This window comes from Diuraphis noxia, unplaced genomic scaffold (genome assembly GCF_037042655.1).
Source record: "Diuraphis noxia isolate RWA-SAM2 unplaced genomic scaffold, SU_Dnox_SAM2 contig0003, whole genome shotgun sequence".
NCBI classification, from domain to species: Eukaryota; Metazoa; Arthropoda; class Insecta; order Hemiptera; family Aphididae; genus Diuraphis; species Diuraphis noxia.
Genome location: NW_028301713.1, coordinates 639,531 through 660,158, shown reverse-complemented (window position 1 = coordinate 660,158; position 20,628 = coordinate 639,531). Strand labels below are relative to the sequence as shown.

General features: G+C 33.1%; 2 protein-coding genes across 2 annotated transcripts; one reads left to right on the top strand and one right to left on the bottom strand.

The window, feature by feature from the left end:
• Positions 1–1,889: 1,889 nt before the first annotated feature.
• LOC149056541 (uncharacterized) lies at positions 1,890–6,322 on the top strand. Its single transcript, XM_089222305.1, has 9 exons — positions 1,890–2,026; positions 2,228–2,392; positions 3,095–3,205; positions 3,269–3,762; positions 4,817–4,996; positions 5,063–5,200; positions 5,270–5,728; positions 5,796–5,903; positions 5,976–6,322. Exons 1-9 carry the CDS (start codon positions 1,890–1,892, stop codon positions 6,320–6,322), a joined length of 2,139 nt encoding a protein of 712 aa, XP_089078431.1.
• Positions 6,323–19,314: 12,992 nt separating this feature from the next.
• Positions 19,315–20,270, bottom strand: LOC149056540 (uncharacterized). Its single transcript, XM_089222297.1, has 3 exons — positions 20,133–20,270; positions 19,604–20,021; positions 19,315–19,529 (listed from the first exon to the last, which is right to left on the bottom strand). Exons 1-3 carry the CDS (start codon positions 20,268–20,270, stop codon positions 19,315–19,317), a joined length of 771 nt encoding a protein of 256 aa, XP_089078423.1.
• Positions 20,271–20,628: the final 358 nt, after the last annotated feature.

Here is a 20,628-nt window from a genome sequence, read left to right as displayed (position 1 = left end):
TTGTTAGTAATTTTGAAGTTGAAAAATCATAAAATTTTTTGTGTTTATAACTAAAGATTAAAAATACAACACTAAGTTTTCCATTAGTTTTCCTTCAAGTAGGTATAAACTATAAAGAAAACTCAAAGCATCATTATAGGAAAAAATTTAAGTGCGTTTGAATTTAAAATTTGTACGAAATAGCGTGACGATAACGATTTATCCTCAAACGATTTTAAATATTTGTTATTAATTTATTATTCAAAAAGTATAAGTCGTAGATACTCGAAAATTTCACCAGTTGTTAAGATTGGTATTTTCTTTACATGATATAATTTTCAAAATATTTGGACTTTTTTTAGATATTTATAGACAAATGAAATTTTCAATTTTTCTGAAAATTTTTTTTTGAAGTGTCGATAAAATTTTTTTGGCCCTATCAAAAAACTTGAAAATTTAATTCAAAGTTCCTCATAAGTTATTCTTATAGTGATCAAAAAATTATAAGAATATATATGCACAATTTTTTTTTATTAGCATTTGAAGTTCAAATATTGATAATATAATAGCCGACGCGTTAGACGCGTTAGACCGCTCGGCCACCTCGTCCCCATATTGTTTGATGTGTTGGTACCAGTTGAGTTTTTTTTTTTTAATCAAATGTTAAGCCTAGAATTTTAACAATGTTGCAGTAGTCAAGTGTTGTATTTTTAAATTGGATTATTGATTTGGCAATTTTTTTTTGACAGGTGAATAGTATACATTTTTTTTTGTTTGGAGAAAAAGTGAAAAAAGTTGTGGTATCTTTATAGTACATGATAAATGTCATTATCGGTTATCAATAGTAGCGCGAACCGCGTCCGACCCAGTCGAGTGCTACCATACATATATGAGTCATAGACCCCGGATTATATGCAGTGAAAATACTTTATTATATGCATGCAAATATGAAGCATAAAATACAGAAATATGCATAGACTATGTTAAAATATGCACTAAGAATTAAATTTAAAAACAATATGAAAAAATTATGATAATGAAATTTATTAACAAAAAAAAATTATTATAATTTATAATTAATAATAATTATATTATATTTATGTAAATTTATTTAGAACTGTAGTTCTCGTAGCAGTATATTACTAAATGTTGCTTCAAGTGGTCCATTGTAAAACTATGGCGCTTGTCATCCAAAATAAGTTTAAATGCAGAAAATGACCGTTCAACATCACAGGACGTCACAGGACAGTATTTAAACTTAGAAGCCATGTTGCTCGTTATTGTATTGGGCATTACAGTACTTGCGCCATTAATGTAAGCGTTGATCATACTTAGGGAATCATAACCGGGATTTTTGTTCAGTAATCGAGTAATCTTTGTTTTGATTTTTTCTGAAAATACGTCAGGCAGTTCAGATGTTGTTGTTAATAATCCCTCCATAACTTTTAATGAATTGTGTAGTAACAAATTTCTTGCTTCTAGACTTGTAATTAGTTCTGGTATTTTAGAAAAATGTGTAAAAATCAGATTTAAATCATGTTGTATTGACGAGGTTTCAAAGGCTTCCTTGGCATCACGGATTGAAAAGGCGTCAGAACTTTTAAATTGGTTAATTATCCCTTTTATTTCCATGGAATGTTCACTGTAGAAGCAAGCACTTTTGATCCAAGTGCCCCATCGCGTAATGACAGGTTCTGGTGGAAGTGGTAAAGTCGGCAATTGTTCCCTGTACGTTTGTATTCGCGATGGTGCTTTCATGAATACTTTTTTCACGGCAGAAATAAATTTGTTCACACTCAAAAACTCATTTCGAATTTCTTCAGCAAAGCGGTGAATAACATGAGCAAAGCAAGTTACGTGGATCAAGTTCGGATAGAAAATTTTGAGGACTACTCCAGCTTTCGTCATGTATGGAGCTGCATCAGAAATCATCAGCAATAGAAGTATCGACAAAAAATGCAGTGATACTGTCGTTTATAAATCGAGCTATAGTTGAATGGTTGACTTTTTCAAGTACTTTAGAAGCAAATGAGATATGCTGGAGAAGGTTCTAGGGATAATTTTCCAATAAATAAATTTGCGTATAACGCCCACACGAATCTGTAGTCTCATCTGCCGAAATCCAAATTAGGTTTTTTCCAATTTCATTTCTAATTTTTTCCAAGATATTTCTATAAACGTCTATAATGTAATTTTTCCTTAAAGTAGATTCTTCGGGTATGTTTTGATTCGTGTAATATTTTTTCAGAAAACTACGGAATTTCGGATTACTTAGTTTTTTCAAAGAAATGTTACTCGCTATTAATGCTTCGCATAAATCATTGTTGAAATTATCCTTGCATGTTATACTGTTAATACGAGGTTGTGATATAAGCGCCTGGCTACCAGATTTATGGGTTGTCTTACTTTTTACGTCCCTGGATATTCATTTATCCAAACATGAATACGCATACCTATTTTTGATAGGAGGCATCTTATAAAATAAATTAATATCTTAACGTGTACGATTTGGTGATTCATGAGAGACTGAAATGTGACCATAAAAATAAATAAGAATTGATTTTGTTCGAGGCACGTGCAAACGATTAAACGATATCTTATCGAGTTTTCCATAAGATATATAAATAACGACAGCAGTAGAAACTAGTCCGGTCAATTAGTTCGGTCGGTATGTATTATATGTCTATATAGTATGCGTTTTAACACATTTAATCAGTGTGTTTTTTGTTTAAAAATATGATTATATGCCATTTACATTGTGATCAATGAAATATGCATACTTGGTAAAAAAAATACGATTATATGCAAATGCATATGCAGATATGCAAATGCATATAATCCGCGGTCTATATATGACACTATAATAATATATCAACCAGTATTCGTTGAGATGTTGTGTAGCGAACGTCTCTATATTGTGTTAATAATAAAGGTGTTGATATATAATATTTGTGTGTTTTAATTATATTCAAACTTTACATTGGCGACAAGGATAAAAGGATGACGTCATATTTGGGCAGTTAGGCACAGTTTAACGTCGATGAAACAGCTGAAAAATCTATCAAGAACAGTTGGAACAATTCCTGGAAGTGAATAAAATCAAAACCGATTTAAGGAATTTAGCATTCATAAGCTGTATTGGCCAAGATGCGTACAAGTTGTTACGGGATTTGTTTACACCGCATTTACCAAAAGACAAAAGCTTTGAAGAATTGTGCAAGTGGATGTAAAATCATTTTACTCCGAAAATAAACGTTTTCCGGGAGCGAAATAATTTTTATGTGACTAGTCAGCAGGAGGGTGAATCAATAGCAGATTTCACTGCAAGAATTAGAAACTTGTCAACAAATTGCAATTTTGGTGTCAAGCTTGAAGGTATTTTAATCGATAAATTTGTTTTTGGATTAAAATCTGTTAAAATTAAGGACAGAATTTGTGAGGAAAAACCAACTAACGAAACAACTTTTTCTCAAATTTTCGAAATTGCTCTTGCAAAAGAAACTTACATAGTCAATGAGACAGACCAAGTTAATTGGATCAAAAATAAAAATGGCAAAAGATTTAATCAAAAACACTTTACGTCGACGGTGGAGTACAAAAGTTCTGGTTCGAGGCAAGCGGATCACAGACACAAATGGGCGAAAAATGTAGGTGTCCAAGAACCAAACAAACATAGGCATTTTCAATCCAGTGGAAGCAGTAAGAATTCCAAGGGCAAGAAACAAGGAGGTGTCGCGGTATCAGAAAATGTGCAATGTAGAATTTGCGGTAAACGTCATACGGGTACACAAGATTGTAAATATAAAAATTATCGTTGTAATATTTGTGGTACGATATGACTGTAACAACTCGCACGAGGTCATACCCAGATTCGGCGTGGAGTGTACATTGACGAGGCTGGTAAAGGTCGCCAACCCACAGCCGAGATTCGAAAATCGGAGCATGCGGGATTTTCTTTATATAAATAAATAAACAAATTGGAAAAGGGAAAAAAAATTAAAACATCGTTATGGGGGTTGGTTTTTTAATGTATACCAGAATATAAAAATTTAATTTATGACCAAGAAAAGCCATACGGCATAAAAACTTGGCCGCAATTGAAAGACACCGAACAAACAAACATAACGGATAAATATAAATCATAATATAATAATATGGAATGGACGATATGCCAATTCCAAACACGGCTCCGAATATTGGTTACCAGTGTATGTATAAATAAATAATAATGGTATATGAATATAGTATATATATATACACGAACGATCAGATTTTATAATATTAACTAACACCAAAATGTCAGAACCTATATTAACAATTAATAATATTAATTCACCGGCCAAGGTGTGACTGTATGTGGGTTGTACGTACTACGTACAACGTTAACAAAACCATATTACCATCTTTATTTGCTGTTGGACCGTTGAGCATCGTCCCGAAGACGCCCCCGGCGATTTTATTCTTCGCTACTCGACCATGATGTTGTCCGTTGACGCGAAGAAAAAGTAATGAACAAGAGATGGCCGTGGCTGGGAGTGTTGTTCACCGAACAGCATTATATAATTCATCGTTGCATAATTTAGTTAGAAATATGTTTGGCCGGTGTACTTTACACTTTTATATTATTATAGGCCGTTAATGAGGTCGAGGTGTTATTATTATATAGTGTCGGACGGTCATACGAACCACGGGTACTAGGCATACGTGATGATGATGTGTGTGTGCGTGAACTCGGTGTCGCCTATGAGCGGTGGCAGAGGGGACCGTGGGACGGAGAGCGCTATCGCATAGTGGTTTATAATATTATTAATATTAATTACAATTTCGATCGTTACAGGACATTTGGCTAATATGTGTAATAAATCTAAAAGTACGATTTTTTTTAATGTGGAGTCAGTAGAAGACGGTACACATGAAAGCTTAATTTATAATATAGAAACGAACGATTTAAAACCTATCGTTTTAGACGTACAGGTTAATAATATAAAATTAAAGGCACAAGTTGATTCGGGTTCAGGTTTAACAGTAATTTCGGAAAAAACATTTCATAAGTTATTTATTAAAAACACAATATTAAAAAAAGTTGTTAAAAATGTTAATGGCTACACGGGGGAAAAAATTATTATTTTGGATTTTTTCTTAGCGGATATGGTTTTCATGAATAAGACTTGCGAATCTTTTAAAATTTTTGTAATGGATAAAAGAGGTCCAAATTTATTAGGTAGAGATTTTATGGAAAAAATTAACTAATATCAATTTGATAAACTAAACTGAACCTAATTTTGAACAGATAAAAATAAATATTCAAAATTGTTTAATGATGACATAGGTAAGTTTGTGTATGAAAAATTTAAAATTAGGTTGAAGGAAAATGCTACGCCCATATTTTACAAGCCAAGACAGATTCCTTTCGCATTTAAGGACGAGATGGAAGAGCAATTAAATAGATTGGAAAAATTAGGTGTAATTTCACAGGTGGACTCGAGCGAATGGGGAAGTCCGTTAGTACCAGTTTTAAAGAGCAATGGTAAAATTAGATTGTGTGCAGATTACAAAGTTACGGTTAATAAGTTTGTGCAGAACGTAAAATATCCGTTACCAAGGATCGAAGAAATTTTTCAAAAAATGAGCAAAGTAAAAGAATTTAGCAAAATTGATCCTAGTGAAGCGTACAATCAATTAGAATTAGACGACGAGTTATCGAAAATATTAACGTGGAGGACTCACAAAAGACTTTTTAAAGTACATAGTTTGCCATAATGGTGTCGCACCTGCTAGCGCAATATTCCAAAAGTTAATAGAAAAACTTTTCCAAGGTCACGATTGTATAGCAAATTTTTTGGATGATATTATAATTACGGGACAGGACAGAGTAGAGCATCTAAACAATTTGGACAAAGTATTTAACATTTTAAGTGAAGCTGGTTTAAAAGTTAAATTATCAAAATGTGAATTTTTCAAAAGTTAAATTTAATATTTAGGTCATGTTATTTCAGCGGTAGATTTACGTAAATGTGAAAATAAAGTTAGAGCGATTGTAGACGAGCCTGCACCTCGTAATGTCACACAGGTTAAATCATTTGCGGGCATGGTAAATTATTATTATAAATTTTTACCGAACATTTCGATTATCATGAGACCTATTTATAATTTACTGATGAAAAACACACAATTTCGATGGACTCGGAACTGTCAAATAGCATTCGATAAAATTAAGGCATTAGTTATATCAGATAATGTTTTAGTAAATTTTAACTCAAATTACCCAATTATTTTGTCGACGGATGCGTCTAACGAACGGTATCGCCGGGTGTTTATCGCATATAATGCCGGATGGCACTGAACGACCGATAAGTTTTATTTCGAGATCATTCGTGCCGTCCGAAAATAATTATTCTGTTACGAATAAGGAGGCTTTAGCAATTTATTGGTCAGTTAGAAAATTATTTAAGAACCAAACTTTTACTATAAGAACTGATCATAAACCACTCATTTGAATTTGAGGCGAAAATAAAAATATACCGATTATGGCTTCGGCAAGATTTCAGCGATGAACAGTTTTTTTGGCGGGGTTTTGGTACAAACTCGAGTATATAAAAGGAAACGATAATTGTACGTTGGATTTACTTTCGAGATTACCAATTAAGGAAAACGATATTATTTCAGTTGATAGTGAACTGCAAAGTACATATATTTCATTTATAGAGTCCGAATATTTTCCGATAAACCATAATTCAATCAAATTACAAACAAAATAAATAGAGATAAAATTATTAGTAAAGTGTATTGTTATGTAACTCATAGATAGCCAAATCGATTAGCGACGATTTAAAACCATATAGGGACAGACACACGGATTTATCTTTTGAGCAAGGTTGTGTAATGTTAGGTTATAGAGTGGTTATAACGAGTAAGTCACGTAAACAGATTTTAGACGAGTTATACAGTACGAATTTAGGTATAGTTAAAATGAAGGCAGTTGCGAGATCGTATGTTTGGTGGCCTAAGATTTACATATAGAAAATATAGTCAAATTGTGCAATTATTATATGCAATTAAGACAAAACCCAAAGAAATCAGAGTTAATACCATGGAGCAGACCAAACGGTGTATGGCAGAAGAAACATATATATTTTTTTGGACTATACCATAATAGTTATTTTTTGGTGGTTTTAGACGCATATTCGAAGTGGTTGGAGGTTAAGGAAATGAGTAGAATAATTACGGACAACACTATCATGCAGGAGATTTTTGGCAAATGGGGATTACCTGTAACATTAGTTTCCGATAACGGCGCTCAATTAACGTCTCACGAGTTTACCAAGTTTTTAAAAAACAATGGCATAGTTCATTTGCGCACAGCTCCGGGACACCCAGCTACAAACGGGGTGGCGGAAAATGCAGTTAAGACAACCAAGCACGCCTTATCGGCAGCTTTAGCAGATAATAAAAATGTTTCGAAGTCAATCATATTAAATAAATTTCTATTAGGCTATAGAAATGCGCCACATTCTACTACGGGAGAATCACCGTCAGTTTTAATGTTGGGTAGGAAACTTCGTTGTAGACTAGATTTACTGTATAAATCGGATGAGGAAGTGGCGCGTGAGAAGCAAGATAGGTCAATACAAAATTATAACGGCAGCCAAAACAAATTTTTCAAGGAAGGTGACGAGGTAATGATTAAATATTACAAACCACGGAATAAAGAATCTTGGATAATGGCTACAGTAAAGAGAGTGTTAGGTATCAAAAAATATGAGGGCGTATCGAAGGATAATAAAATATACATTAGGCACGTTGATCAAATGATCGTATCGATGATAGTGGAAACGGAAACAAGAACAGGATAGTGAAAATGAGGTAATTAATTCTAATGATAGGAATTACAATTAAAAAAAGAACAATAAAAGTACCAAGTAAATTAAAAGATTTTATTTTAAATTAAAATTATTATTTAAAAAGTACTATTATTAAAAGATCATTTATAAGTGTTTAATCATTTTCGCGTAATATTGGGATGATACCGTACGGCTCCCGCCGGGCGTAATGAGTCCGTATCGGCTCCGGGTCGTTATTCCTTGCCGTCCGTTAAATATATATCCGGTTTCGATAAAGAATTTTTTGATAGATAGTTAATCACATATATACAGTTATATTAAATTACTAATTAATGTTTAATGTTAGTTCTCGTTTTATTGCGAAGTGTAGTGCGTCTAAGCATATTATTGTCAGTTATATACAATTATAACAATATTACAATTATTATAAAAATTACGAAGTTTAGTGCGTTTTTCTGTTTATTTTATTCCTTTTTTGTCATGGAGTACATGCTTAGCAAAGCTGGTAAACAATTAAGTGTGATTGACCAATACAAATTTGGATTCCATAAAAATTTGCCAGGAGATATGGAGCGGTGGAAGTGTACGAAACGTGGGTGTACCGCTTTTATAAAAGTCTTGAATGAAGTGATAGTGGAACAAAATCTTGATCATAGTCATGAAGCAGATACTACTTTAGCACGCCAAAAAATAAGTAACTCTTTGAAACGGAAAGCAAGTGATGCTCTTTGTGAACGCCCTAAAAAAAATATTAGGCGTGAAATAGCAAGCAGTGGAATGTCGGATGTTGTGACTACTGATGATATGAATAGATTACGGAAAAATTCAAATGCCGCCAAATTGAGAAAATTTCCCAAGTTACCTACAACCGTCCTCGAGCTTCATGGGTGTGTGCGTACATACTCTCTGAAAACGACTACAGGCGATAATTTTGTTTTTTATAATGACGAGGTGAGTAATGTTATCATCTTCACATGCCAACACAATCTTGATGAACTTCAACATGCAACTACTGTTTTCGTTGATGGTACTTTTAGAAAACTTCTAAACTGTTTTGTCAAATGTTCACCGTGTTTATAACAGTAAGCAATTTCTACGTCCCTGTTTTTTTTAGTGTTCTTCCAAACAAAACAACAGAAGCCTACCAAATTGTTATGGATCAGCTTGCACCATACATGACAAATGTGACAATAGTTTTTTTCACATTTTGAACAATTTATACTATGTGCAGTCTTTTCATCATGATCATGGGTGAGAATCAGAGGATGCAGATTTCACTTAGCCCAATCGTGGTGGAGGAAAATTCAAGCACTTGGTTTGTCACTAGAATTCAAAGATAAAAAATCAGAAATCGGAAGTATTTTAAAAATGTTTCTTGGTTTACCATTGCTTCCACCTGATCAGGTTGTGGGTTGTTATGTAGAAGATTTGTTTGCTTTCAAACCAGAAGGTAACAAACAAATCATAGAATTTTTTGACTAAATTTGTGCCAATTACTTAGATGACGGACACTTCCCCCCGGAAATGTGGGCTGATATGTCGAGTACGGGTGATCGCACCACGAACTGCTGTGAATCTTTCCACGCAAAATTTAATGGTGAGTTCACATCTGCTCATCCTAACATTTTCAATTTCATGGGAATTTTGAAGCAGATACAAGCTGACACGTATATAAAGCCCCACAGCACGAATATTAGGAAAAAAACTAACAACCAGCAAAAGATTTGTAGTGTTATTCAGAAATGTATTGATCAATTTAAAGAAGGAAAAATTACAAGAGCGGAATACGTAAAAAAAGTTTCTTTCAAGTTCAAACCACACATTTTTTCATTTTTACCTTACCTAAGTTAACATTATTTTTAAAACTACATACAAAACAAAAATTTAAGACAACACAATTTTTTAAGTCTATTAAACTCTTTTTTAAAAGAACACAGTTTTTTATTTTAAACCCCAACAACATATTTAACATCATGCCTACAGAGAATTTCATCTCATCGTAGCCAGTCCTCAGCCTGTAAATGTGAAGGAAAATGTTGTCGATTGGTAGCCGATACGTGCATACCACTGACATCGGGTCGGAGCCGATACGGTCACCTACGAATGTAAGGAGGGAGTCGAAACGGACGAACGGGAGCCGATGCGGATACTTCCTAATATTGTATATATTTTTTTGTGTGTTTCTAGAATGTAATTATATATACATATAATATGTTATATGTGATATAAAAAAAAAAAATGTAATCTTGGTATGTTATATTGTGTATGCATTTTAAGTAGTAGTGCTTTCTTAATGGGAAGGTGTGATATCTTTATAGTACACGATAAATGTCATTATCGGTTATCAATAGTAGCGCGAACCGCAGCCGACCAACTGTGTGACTATACATATATTATGACACTATAATATTATATGAACCAGTATTCGTTGCGATGTTGTGTAGCGAACGTCTCTATATGTCTATATTGTGTTAATAATAAAGGTGTTGATATATAATATTTGTGTGTTTTAATTATATTCAAACTTTACAACAGTTTTGAGCCTCTATTTACTCAACTTATCGAGTTGATTTTGGTTTTTTATTGAATTTATATTTTTTTCCTTTGCAATAATCAGTGCATCGTCAGCGAAAAGTTTTATCAGTATGGGTGGAGAGACTTAAGTTGATATTTAATTAATTAAGATGAGGAATAATGTTGCGCTAATTGATGATCCTTGTACTACGCCATTTTGGTTTGAGAATGGTTGAGATAATGTATTTTTAATTTTAATTTGAAAAGTTCTATCGTAAATGTGATTTTTTATAAATTTGAGCATGTTTCCATAAATATCGAATTGTTGTATGATTTTTAGCAACCTGTATCTCCAACCGGCGTCGTATGGTTTTTTAGATCAAGGCTAACAAGTATTATACGAGTCAGCGGCGTAGCCAGGATTTTTTTTTTTGGGGGGGGGGGGGGGCATTAAATACCATTAGCACGGTTGAATCTATAGAAAACTAACAAAATACAGATGACAATTTAAAATTAGTAAAATACAATTTAAGACTTTTTGAGTGAATATTGTAGACCATTGAAATAATTTTTAAATTTTATTAACATTTCGGGGGGGGGGGGGCTGCAGCCCCCTCAGCCCCCCCTGGCTACGCTGCTGATACGAGTATTTTGTTTGTTAATTAATGCGTCAATGATATCAGTGTGTAAACTTACTAGTATATCGTTAGTGGATCTATTCGTATTTTTACAAAAACCTGTGTTGTGGTGACAGTAAATTATGTTTTTCAAGATACCATATTATGACTATTTTTTCTATTATTCTACTCATAGTGTTCAGCAATGATATTGGGTGGTAAACTTCGGTGATGTGCAGGATTTGACAATTTTTCGGTATAAGGAACGACTATTGCTTGTTTCTAGTTGTTAGGGAAGGATCTTTTCACCCATAAATTATTTTATATTTAGAGTAAAATTTATCTAGCATTGAGTGGTAAATTTTGAATAAAAACGAACGGAATATTGTCGGGTTCGCAACTTTTGTTTTTTTGTGTGATTCAAACTATTTTTAGATTCATATAAGTAAAATATATCAACTTTGCGAAATACAGTCGTTATTAATATTCATGTTTGGTTCGTATATTATTGGATTATTTTGTATATATTTTTGATAGCAATGAATTCATTATTGAGTTGTTTATTACTGCTATTTAATTTGAATTTTTCTAGTTGTTTATTAGCTGCGTCGAATGGCACCATAACTATATCACCGCAATTAATTAGTATTTTAATTTTCTGTGGGGCGAACCTTTGAATTTTTTAATTTTGCTCCATAACTCATTGGAGCTGGACTGAGATGAAATAGATGTAGTGAAATTACACCATGAATTTGTTTTGCTGGCCTCAAGTGTATTTCTAGCTTTGGCTCGGTTTTTTAGAATGTTATTTTTTTTTTTTTTAATTTGCTAAATGCCTTCATATTTCCTTTCGCTATATTGTCACATTCTGCGTTCAACCATTGATTATAGAATAGACGGATAGACCATGCTATAGGGATTTTCGGCGACTACAATTTTAATTATGATAGCTGCTGATAGGTAGCGTTGTATGAATTAATTTTATATTATTACTACTGACGGCGAATAACATATTCCTAGACCGGTTTGAGGCAGTGACAGAAAAAGCGATAAGCCTATTAATGACTTTATCATGGATAAACCTATATTTATTATTTTCTGAGCATTGCGCTATGATTGCCACTATTGCTATATAGTATATTCACAAAATTGTTAATTTTTATGTCGAATTCTACTACAGAAAGCAATAATTAATTAATTTCATTACGAAAGATCAATTTTGTTTGGATGTTTGGAATGTTACGATTCAGTAAAATCTGTTTTGGGCGGAAATATTTAATTGAATATTACATACCATACTAGATTTACCAAGTTTTAAAAATAAAGCAAATCTTTAACCATATTGTAATTTTTAATTTTATTGTATTTTCATACTTTATAAAATACATTGTTTTGTATTTTTGTGTTCAAATTTTAAAATGAATAAAAACTCAACAACAACATAAATAATATACATTAAATTATTAATATAATTTATAAATAAAATAATAGTTGTGTTTTGTTATTATGAGTACATACTGAATGTGTTAAGTTTAAAAACCAACTATAAGTCTATATAATATGATGAAAAACGATTCTGAGTGAAGATATACCAAGATTGTTAAACTGGATTAGAAATAAAATACTAGGTTTAAAGAATAAAAAAATTTTCTTTATTATTAAAAAAAAACAAAATAAGGGTAAAATACATTTATACATTTATATTGAAGCATAATTATTAGAATAAAAGTAAATTGTGATGTTTGTTGGTTCTGAAAAGAACCGTTTAATAAAATTGAAACAAATAGAGAGGTTAAGATAATTTTCCTTTTTTTAATTTTTGTAAATTTGTGAAGTATTGTGAAGCTTCTATTAAAAAATTTTTTACAGTACCTAGATCAGTTAATGCACAGAGGTATGGATTATGGATATATAAAGATTTACTATTTAGAAAATCAAATAAATGATTAATAAACTCAATAAAATCTGCAGTATTTGATGAAGTGTTACTTTGAAGTTGTCCTGTTTGTATACAAGTTCGGATTGATGCGGCCATGGAATTGCTTAATAATTGTACTGCTAATTTAACACGCGTTTTTTGAAAAGAATTAGGGTAAATATGTGCATCTGTTATTTTGATGAGAGACTTACTTTTATGATTTTGTTTGTCCAACTCATATGTTTTTTTTATATCATCAAATGAGATTATTTTATTATCTTTTATATAACAGGCATTAATTAAATTATTTCTAATACTTTTAAGTAAAAAAGGAATATCAAACAAAGAAAATTTTTTATTGTTGTTGATAAAAAAAAATGGATTATCTTCTGAAATATTTAATGATTTTAAAGTGCTTTGGTTGTTTGTGCCTTGATCGCAAACTATAATTTTGGGACACAACCCAACCTCAAATAAATTTTGTAAAACATCAATCATTAAATTTTTTTAAATTGTTTTGTTAACTCCAGAATGAACAAGAAAATATGTGATTGGAAATTTCCATGTAGAGTAAATACCTCGAGCCATAAATACTAAAACACAGTTAGCACTTTTATTGGTCCTCCCATAATGACCTAAATCTTCAAAACCTTCACAAATTCTTTGGAATATTCTATAAATTCTTTTATATACATTTCATCAAAACAAACAGTGCAAGCTTTTTCTTTATAATCAGATAACTAAAAATTTTTTTGTATATGACTGAAAAATAATTTACTAAAACCTGGTAAGAATTTTGATTGACCAATCCAACGACGAATAGTTGATGGCCCAGGTAAATTAACTTTTTGTGAACGTAAAAATGTATATGCTATTAGTGATTTATAATATAAGTTTAAAGCTAAATTTTTTTCATTTAATGTCCACGGACAACTCCTATCTTTTAATTGAATCGTTACCATTGCCTTACAATTAAATGATGGAAAGTTATGCATATTTATTGAATTCTTAGCATTATTATGTGTTTTAAAAGTAATAACTCTTTTTTTTAATTTTTTAATTTGAGTTATTTTACTATGAATTAATTTGTTTTTTAGTTTTAATTTTTGTTTTAAATTGATTTTTCTAGGTGTATCTATTTCTATCAAATCAGATTTGCTTTTTAAATTTGGGCTAGGCATGTCTATGATATTTTGTTCGCCAATGGGGATCTTAATAAACAGTTAGCCCCCAATGACTCGTACTCACAAGTAGGATAGTAATACTATGAATAAAAATATCGATGGTATAGTAATGATAATATAAATGTGTATTAAATAATGTATAATATTGAGGTGGACGTCTCCACAGTAAAATTAATAATAAATAACGTTAGCAAACACAGCGTTTGCTACGTATTACAAATAATAAATAACAATAAATTATAATAAGGCCGCAACTAGGCCACGGGGACACGTAAGGTGTACAACAATAGTAATGATAAATAATAATGATACGACCGTGATAATATGATTGTTGACGGGTGCGGAGATATCCTCTAAAAGATTTCCTATAAAACATAAAAACTTAATAATTAAAAATATATAATAATATAAGTTTATAACATATTATTACCTGATACAAATTTAACAATATTATACATCATAATATAAGTCTTGTTCACAGGCAGTGTAATGAAAAATAATCTGATGAAATAAAACTGATGAATGATCCTGAAACTAAAGACTTTAGACTATATTTCAAACAAATGTATGCAAATAGACCAACATTATGGTATATTTAATACAAGTAAATTCAAAATTGCAATATTATTTGAATATAATTAAACGATTTTTATTTTTTAAAAGTTGTAATCATAGATATAAGATAAGATGGTTGTAATAACCTGATAACAGATAAGAGATTTCAATTTATGAAATGTCACTAGCGCATGCGCAAAACGGTCACGGTTCAGTTCTGTGTTTAGACGCTCCTATCTGTTCGATGACGACAACAGCAGCACTTGTCCCACGCGACACAGCGTCAAAAGTGGGCACTCAACAACAGTAACAATGTTACTTAGGTCCACCGCGAGCACAATATCGGCCGCAACGTATGTTGGGAGTACCTACCTTACCATTATAACGGCCCACATACAATAATATACGCCGAAATTACATGGTACACAACGGCAAGAAACCACCGACGATGATTGCTATATTAAAGCGTCGCGTGTTGCAGGCACAATAACACCGGCGCCGTACCGGTCGCTCTCGAACACGAGCAAAACCACGCGATGACCGGACCACGGTGCACTATAATAATCCTTAAGCCCAAAACGAGTGCCAGATCGGAATTAAGTCCGAGAATGTTTCGATCGTACGGTCACTCCGTTGTAACGGCCAAAGCGCACGCAAAACGGCGAATATACACGCGGCAGTGTTGCGACAAACTTGCCGGATGTACGGCACGAGAGAGACGACGACAACGATCACCAACGCCGGCCGCACCATGGGCGGATCGAACGGACGCTAGACGCAACACAGATGCCGTCGGCGTCCTTCGGTTCGCCTCGCCGGTGACATAACTTATCTGTCAACCGCTGATATCGGCTGAGGCGCGGAGTAGGTACATCATTAGTGGTTTCACGGAGACGGCCAGATATACGAGTCTCGAACATATTTGTTATTTTAATTTTTTGAGGTGTAGAAAAAGTTGAAGGGGGGCTCGTAAAAACTAACTCTACCATGTCTGGTTTTGAGTGTGTATATGTTTTAGTTGGGATTGACATTATATTATACTCCTGTTGAGATTCATCATTTTGGTTAATGTCTAATGATATAGATGGCTGTGTTTTTGATTGATAATCATAGGGAATAGCAGTATCTATCAAACGATTTTGAGTAAAATTTTGTACAAAGCTTTCGGGTGGGAAATGTACCTATTGCGGAGTTTATCTGGATCAACAGAAAACAAAATTGTGTTTCCTGTGTAGATATAAAAAAATATGTCTAAAAAAATTATAAATATTCGAAATGGTACAGAAAAATTAAAATTAAAAATTAATTACTCACCTGAATGTATTATCCATACTTCTTTTCTATCATCTTTTGGAAAACGATACATTTTTAAATTTGGAAACATTTTCTTTGATTTTCCACAATTTAAATATTGGCGCTTGTTTCCAGACATGTTTAAGAATTTTTAATTGTAAATGCAAATGCAACTTAAAACTCAAAAAACAAGAAAATTCGGAAGGCGGTTGCTCTACAATGAACAAGATAGTAATAAACGATAATATAATAAAATTATTATTTCCAATCATTTCAGTATCTTATTATTACTCTATTTTTAGATCGGCACTTCGCGATAAGCCACCTCTTCCCTTCCCCGCATATCCATGGCAAACATCTATGATGGGGGTACCACCTCCTTGCATCCCAACTACACTAGCGCTCCATAGTGGTTGCATCCTACGCATGGTCACCAAATATTAACATTGCATGGGCTATCTGTCTATTCTATAATCAATGGTTCAACCAAGGAACGGGTGATGTTTTACCTTTGTATTGCGTTTTACCGTAATAGGTACATACCTGGGTCACATAATGAGAAATAACAATAGATATGGATTGCTGCAACTTATACTTCAAGGAAAAATTGAAGGCAAGAGAAGTCCTGGTAGACGAAGGATATCGTGGCTAAAAAATCTCTGGGACTGGTGTAGTACAACATCAATTAAACTATTTCGTTCATCCTTAGAAAGAGAAGCAATAATTAATATGATTTCCAACATCCGAAACGGATAGGAACTTCAAGAAGAAGAATTTGAAGTTCCTGTAATTTACTGTGACAACCATTTCTGTTCAATTGTAAAATATTGTATTTATGAGACATCATCGAAGTAGGAGTGAGTTGTTGGGTTATCTAAATAATGAGACAATTAAGTTAATTGAATCGATTTTTGATGTCGTAATTTTTGTAATTGGATAATTCCTTATCGGGCAATGCGTTGAAAAGAACCTTGTGAATTTTTGTCATCTGTTTTTATCACTAAAAGAAATTTTAAGTCTAATTATATCGATTATTATGAGCATATTTGTAGCACTGATATTGAAAGGTACACATTCTTCCCGTGGATTATTACTGTTTAAGCAATTTTCTAAAAATAATTTAAATTAGTCATAGTTAAGTCATAGTTAGGTTTGTTTCATAGAATACCGATTTTCGCGGGCTGAGATGTTCGTCCATCGTATCTATGAAATGATCGACTGACGATTAAAGTTTTTTTTTTTTGTAATCGACATTATAGTATTTTCTTCTGTTTTTTTTTTATTGCATATAAGGTTACTTTTTTTGTTATTGGTGGGTTAGTGTATATAGTGGGAGATTGAGGAGGAAACGAGTTTGATGACAACGTCGACGGAGTTAGTATTTTGATGCCATCGGTCAGAGGGATTTCTTCCGAGGCGTGTTGAAGGATACCTAGTTATATTCTGTGTGGTTTGATTGTCTTTTTCAAGTTAATTATCAGTGTAACTGACAGATACCACGATCTTTTCATTCGGGTCGATTTTAAGAGGTAATTGGTTAGTGGTAGAGCTTAGTGTATGTTTATTGGTTCCAGTATCAAGGTCCATAAGAAGGGGGTTACGCAGCTTGTATTAATTGTCAAAGATTTATTTGCATTAATTGGACATTCGGTAAAGGTTTGACATTTGTCTGTACAAAGGAAAAATGAAACAGTGTCATCAGATAGAAAGATTCTATAATTGGCAGAATCGTAGTTTACTAGCATAGAAGTCGGTAGCTTTCTGATGTGTCGTATGATATAAACAATGTTCTTCGAAAACTTAGTACCTACGTGGTCAAGACCATTGGCGGTGATTGAACCGGCTCGTAGGAACGAAATCCGACTTCTAAGTATATTCTATTTTATTTTAACAGTTTTTCTAAAATAAGAATGTTTGGAATGTTGGGAAATACGTTTGATGGTATGGTACGTTTGTCGAGATTATGTTGTCTTCTTAATTTAATTAACTGGTTGTCGATGGTGATGTGTTGGTTATTATTTATGAGTTGATCAACCATTTCTTTTTTTGAAAGATAAATGCAATAACGGACTTTGGAAATCCTGGATGTGAATAAGATATTTGTAGGTTGTATTATTTTGCTAAATTGATAATTAAAGCATTGGTAAATGTTGCGATATCGCCATTAATATTTGAAAGAAATGATTTTTATTATTACTTAATTTTAAAATGAAAGTCCAGCAATGAAATTGTTGAACACAGTTTTCTATAGTAACTAATTTATTATTATTATATTTTTTTTTCTAGAAACTATAGGTACGTATATTTTGTTTTGATTATTAATATTTTATTCTGTTTGAGATTTAAATATTGTATTTGTATTTATTATTTCATAAATTAGCTTCAATGTCAATTTAATTTATAGGTATATATACTAAATACTATAGGTTAGGTAAGGTTTTAACTGTGTATTATTGCACAAAAATCAGTGAAGCGAACGTGTATCATCGCAGATGTTAGTTTTTCGATTAATTGTCGTTTGCGAGCAAGTGTTTTTTGATCAATTGGCGCGTATTAAAATTGAAGTTCAGAAACATTAGAGTTCTTGCAATATAATGTTGTTAGTAAAGTATTTTTTTATAACGCCAGTATCGAAAGTTAAGTTTTCCATAACGCTTAAAGCGTTGAAAAGCGACCTTTTTCAGTCCACCGCTGGTAAAGTTCATAGAACCTCAAAGTGACGGGTGGTAAAGTGGAAATCCCAAAAAGTGCTAAGCGTATTACGCTTGCTCAACCAGGCACTGAAATCCATACCATGGTCCTTCTTACAAAACATAAATTTTTGCAGGTTACATCTTATATTTTTTCGCGTCATCTCTAAAGATCTGTTCTGTGTTTCCAATAATAATTCTTCACTCTGACTTCCTTAATTTATCCATCGTCACTGAATTAGTCAAGCTTCACTATAAACGATTTAATAGCAAGCTAATCCATAATCTAACTTCCCTTGTCGTCCAACCATCACAGAAAATCCCCATAAAAAAACAAAAAACAATGGTGTCGTGACCTGCTTATATTTAAAAAAAAAACATTACTGCTATTCTTGCATTAAGTGTTGAACAAATAAGTTTATTAACCTGATTATAACTTAAGGTTGTTATACCAAAATAAAATAATATTTCTTTCATGAAATTGTTTTCGTAGAATTGTATGGTTGTTAAATTATCTTTCTATCCTATTTGCGGGATCGATGAACGCAGAGGCGGTGTGACAAAAAATTAAAAATAGTAGGCATATTTGTGTGGTTTTTGCGGTTGGAATGCAACTTATTTCAGTTGCAGGTTACTAGTGCTTCACATATATCCTTCAAATGTGAAGCATATTAGAATAAATCATATTTTAGCGCCAACATCACCGCCCACTGTGAAGGTACTTCAACAAGAAGGCAATGGGCACAATTTAACAGCTGGCCTAGTTAAAACACCATGCGAAGTATGGACAGTATCAAACCGTGACACATCGTCTGTTCCAGGATGAAGTTCCCTAATACGTCCAAGTCGCCAAAGAGGGGGTGTTGGTTCCTTTATTAGGACAAGGTCTCCAATGTTCAACGGTTTTCCGTAATCATACCATTTTGTGTGCTGCGCTGCTGGAGAGTGGATAAATATTCATTCTTTCATCTGGTCCAGAAATAACGGTGGAGGTCGCCAATTAAGCGCCAACGTTGCATTTTTGAGAGCGGTAAATTTTCCAAACAAGGCTCGGGGAGAGAAGTTGAAGGCTCCAGTGTTAAAAAATGACTTGGCGTCAGAGATTCTAAGTCCTTAGAATCGTTGTTTAGGGCACAAAAAGGCCGTGAATTCAGAGTGGCCTCAATTTTGGCAAGTAAAGTGATCAACTCTTCACTTGTGAGTCGGTGTGTTTTAATGGATCGATAGATTAGAGACTTAGTTGACTTTACTCCAGCCTCCCACAGCCCTCCAAAGTGAAGAGAGGACAAACGGTTGAAAAACCAAGTTATTTGGTGTTGTGACAAATGGTTGCGCACACTGGTTTGATATTTCTCTGAGGCGATGAAGGTATGCAATGGATTTAGGAGGTTCGTGGCACCAACAAAATTAGTACCATTGTCATTGTGGACCTATTTGATTGGTCCCCGACATGCAGCAAAGCGATTGAATGCTAAAAGGAAGGTTTCGGTTGAGATTTCAGAGCTGAGTTCGATGTGCAAAGCTCTTGTGACAGTACAGACGAATAAACAAATGTAGGCTGAGTTCCTGGAGGATGATCGACCACGGTATCCCTTGACAGCTATCGGTCCGGCATAGTCAACGCCTGTGATAGCAAACGGTTTTAGCTGTTGTACTCGATATTTAGGTTGAACAGTCATTTTTGGTTGAACTGGTTAGTTAAATGAAAACGGGACGGCAACAATGCAGGATGCTTGTGAATGTACGAAATATCTGCGTTGCGAAGCCTCCCACCCACTCTGAGAAGACCAATGGGATCCAGAAACAGGTCTAATCGTCGTAGAGATTTTGAGTAGGAAATACCGTTTGAAAGAGCTGCAATTTTGACAGCGAAGGATTGACGTTGAACCAAGTAGACGACGACAGATAAAGTTAGTTCTTTGATTAATTTTCGTTTGCGAGCAAGTCGTTTTCGTAGAATAGTATGGTTGTTGAATTATCTTTCTATCCTATTTGCGGGATCGATGAACGCAGAGGCGGTGTGACAAAAAATTAAAT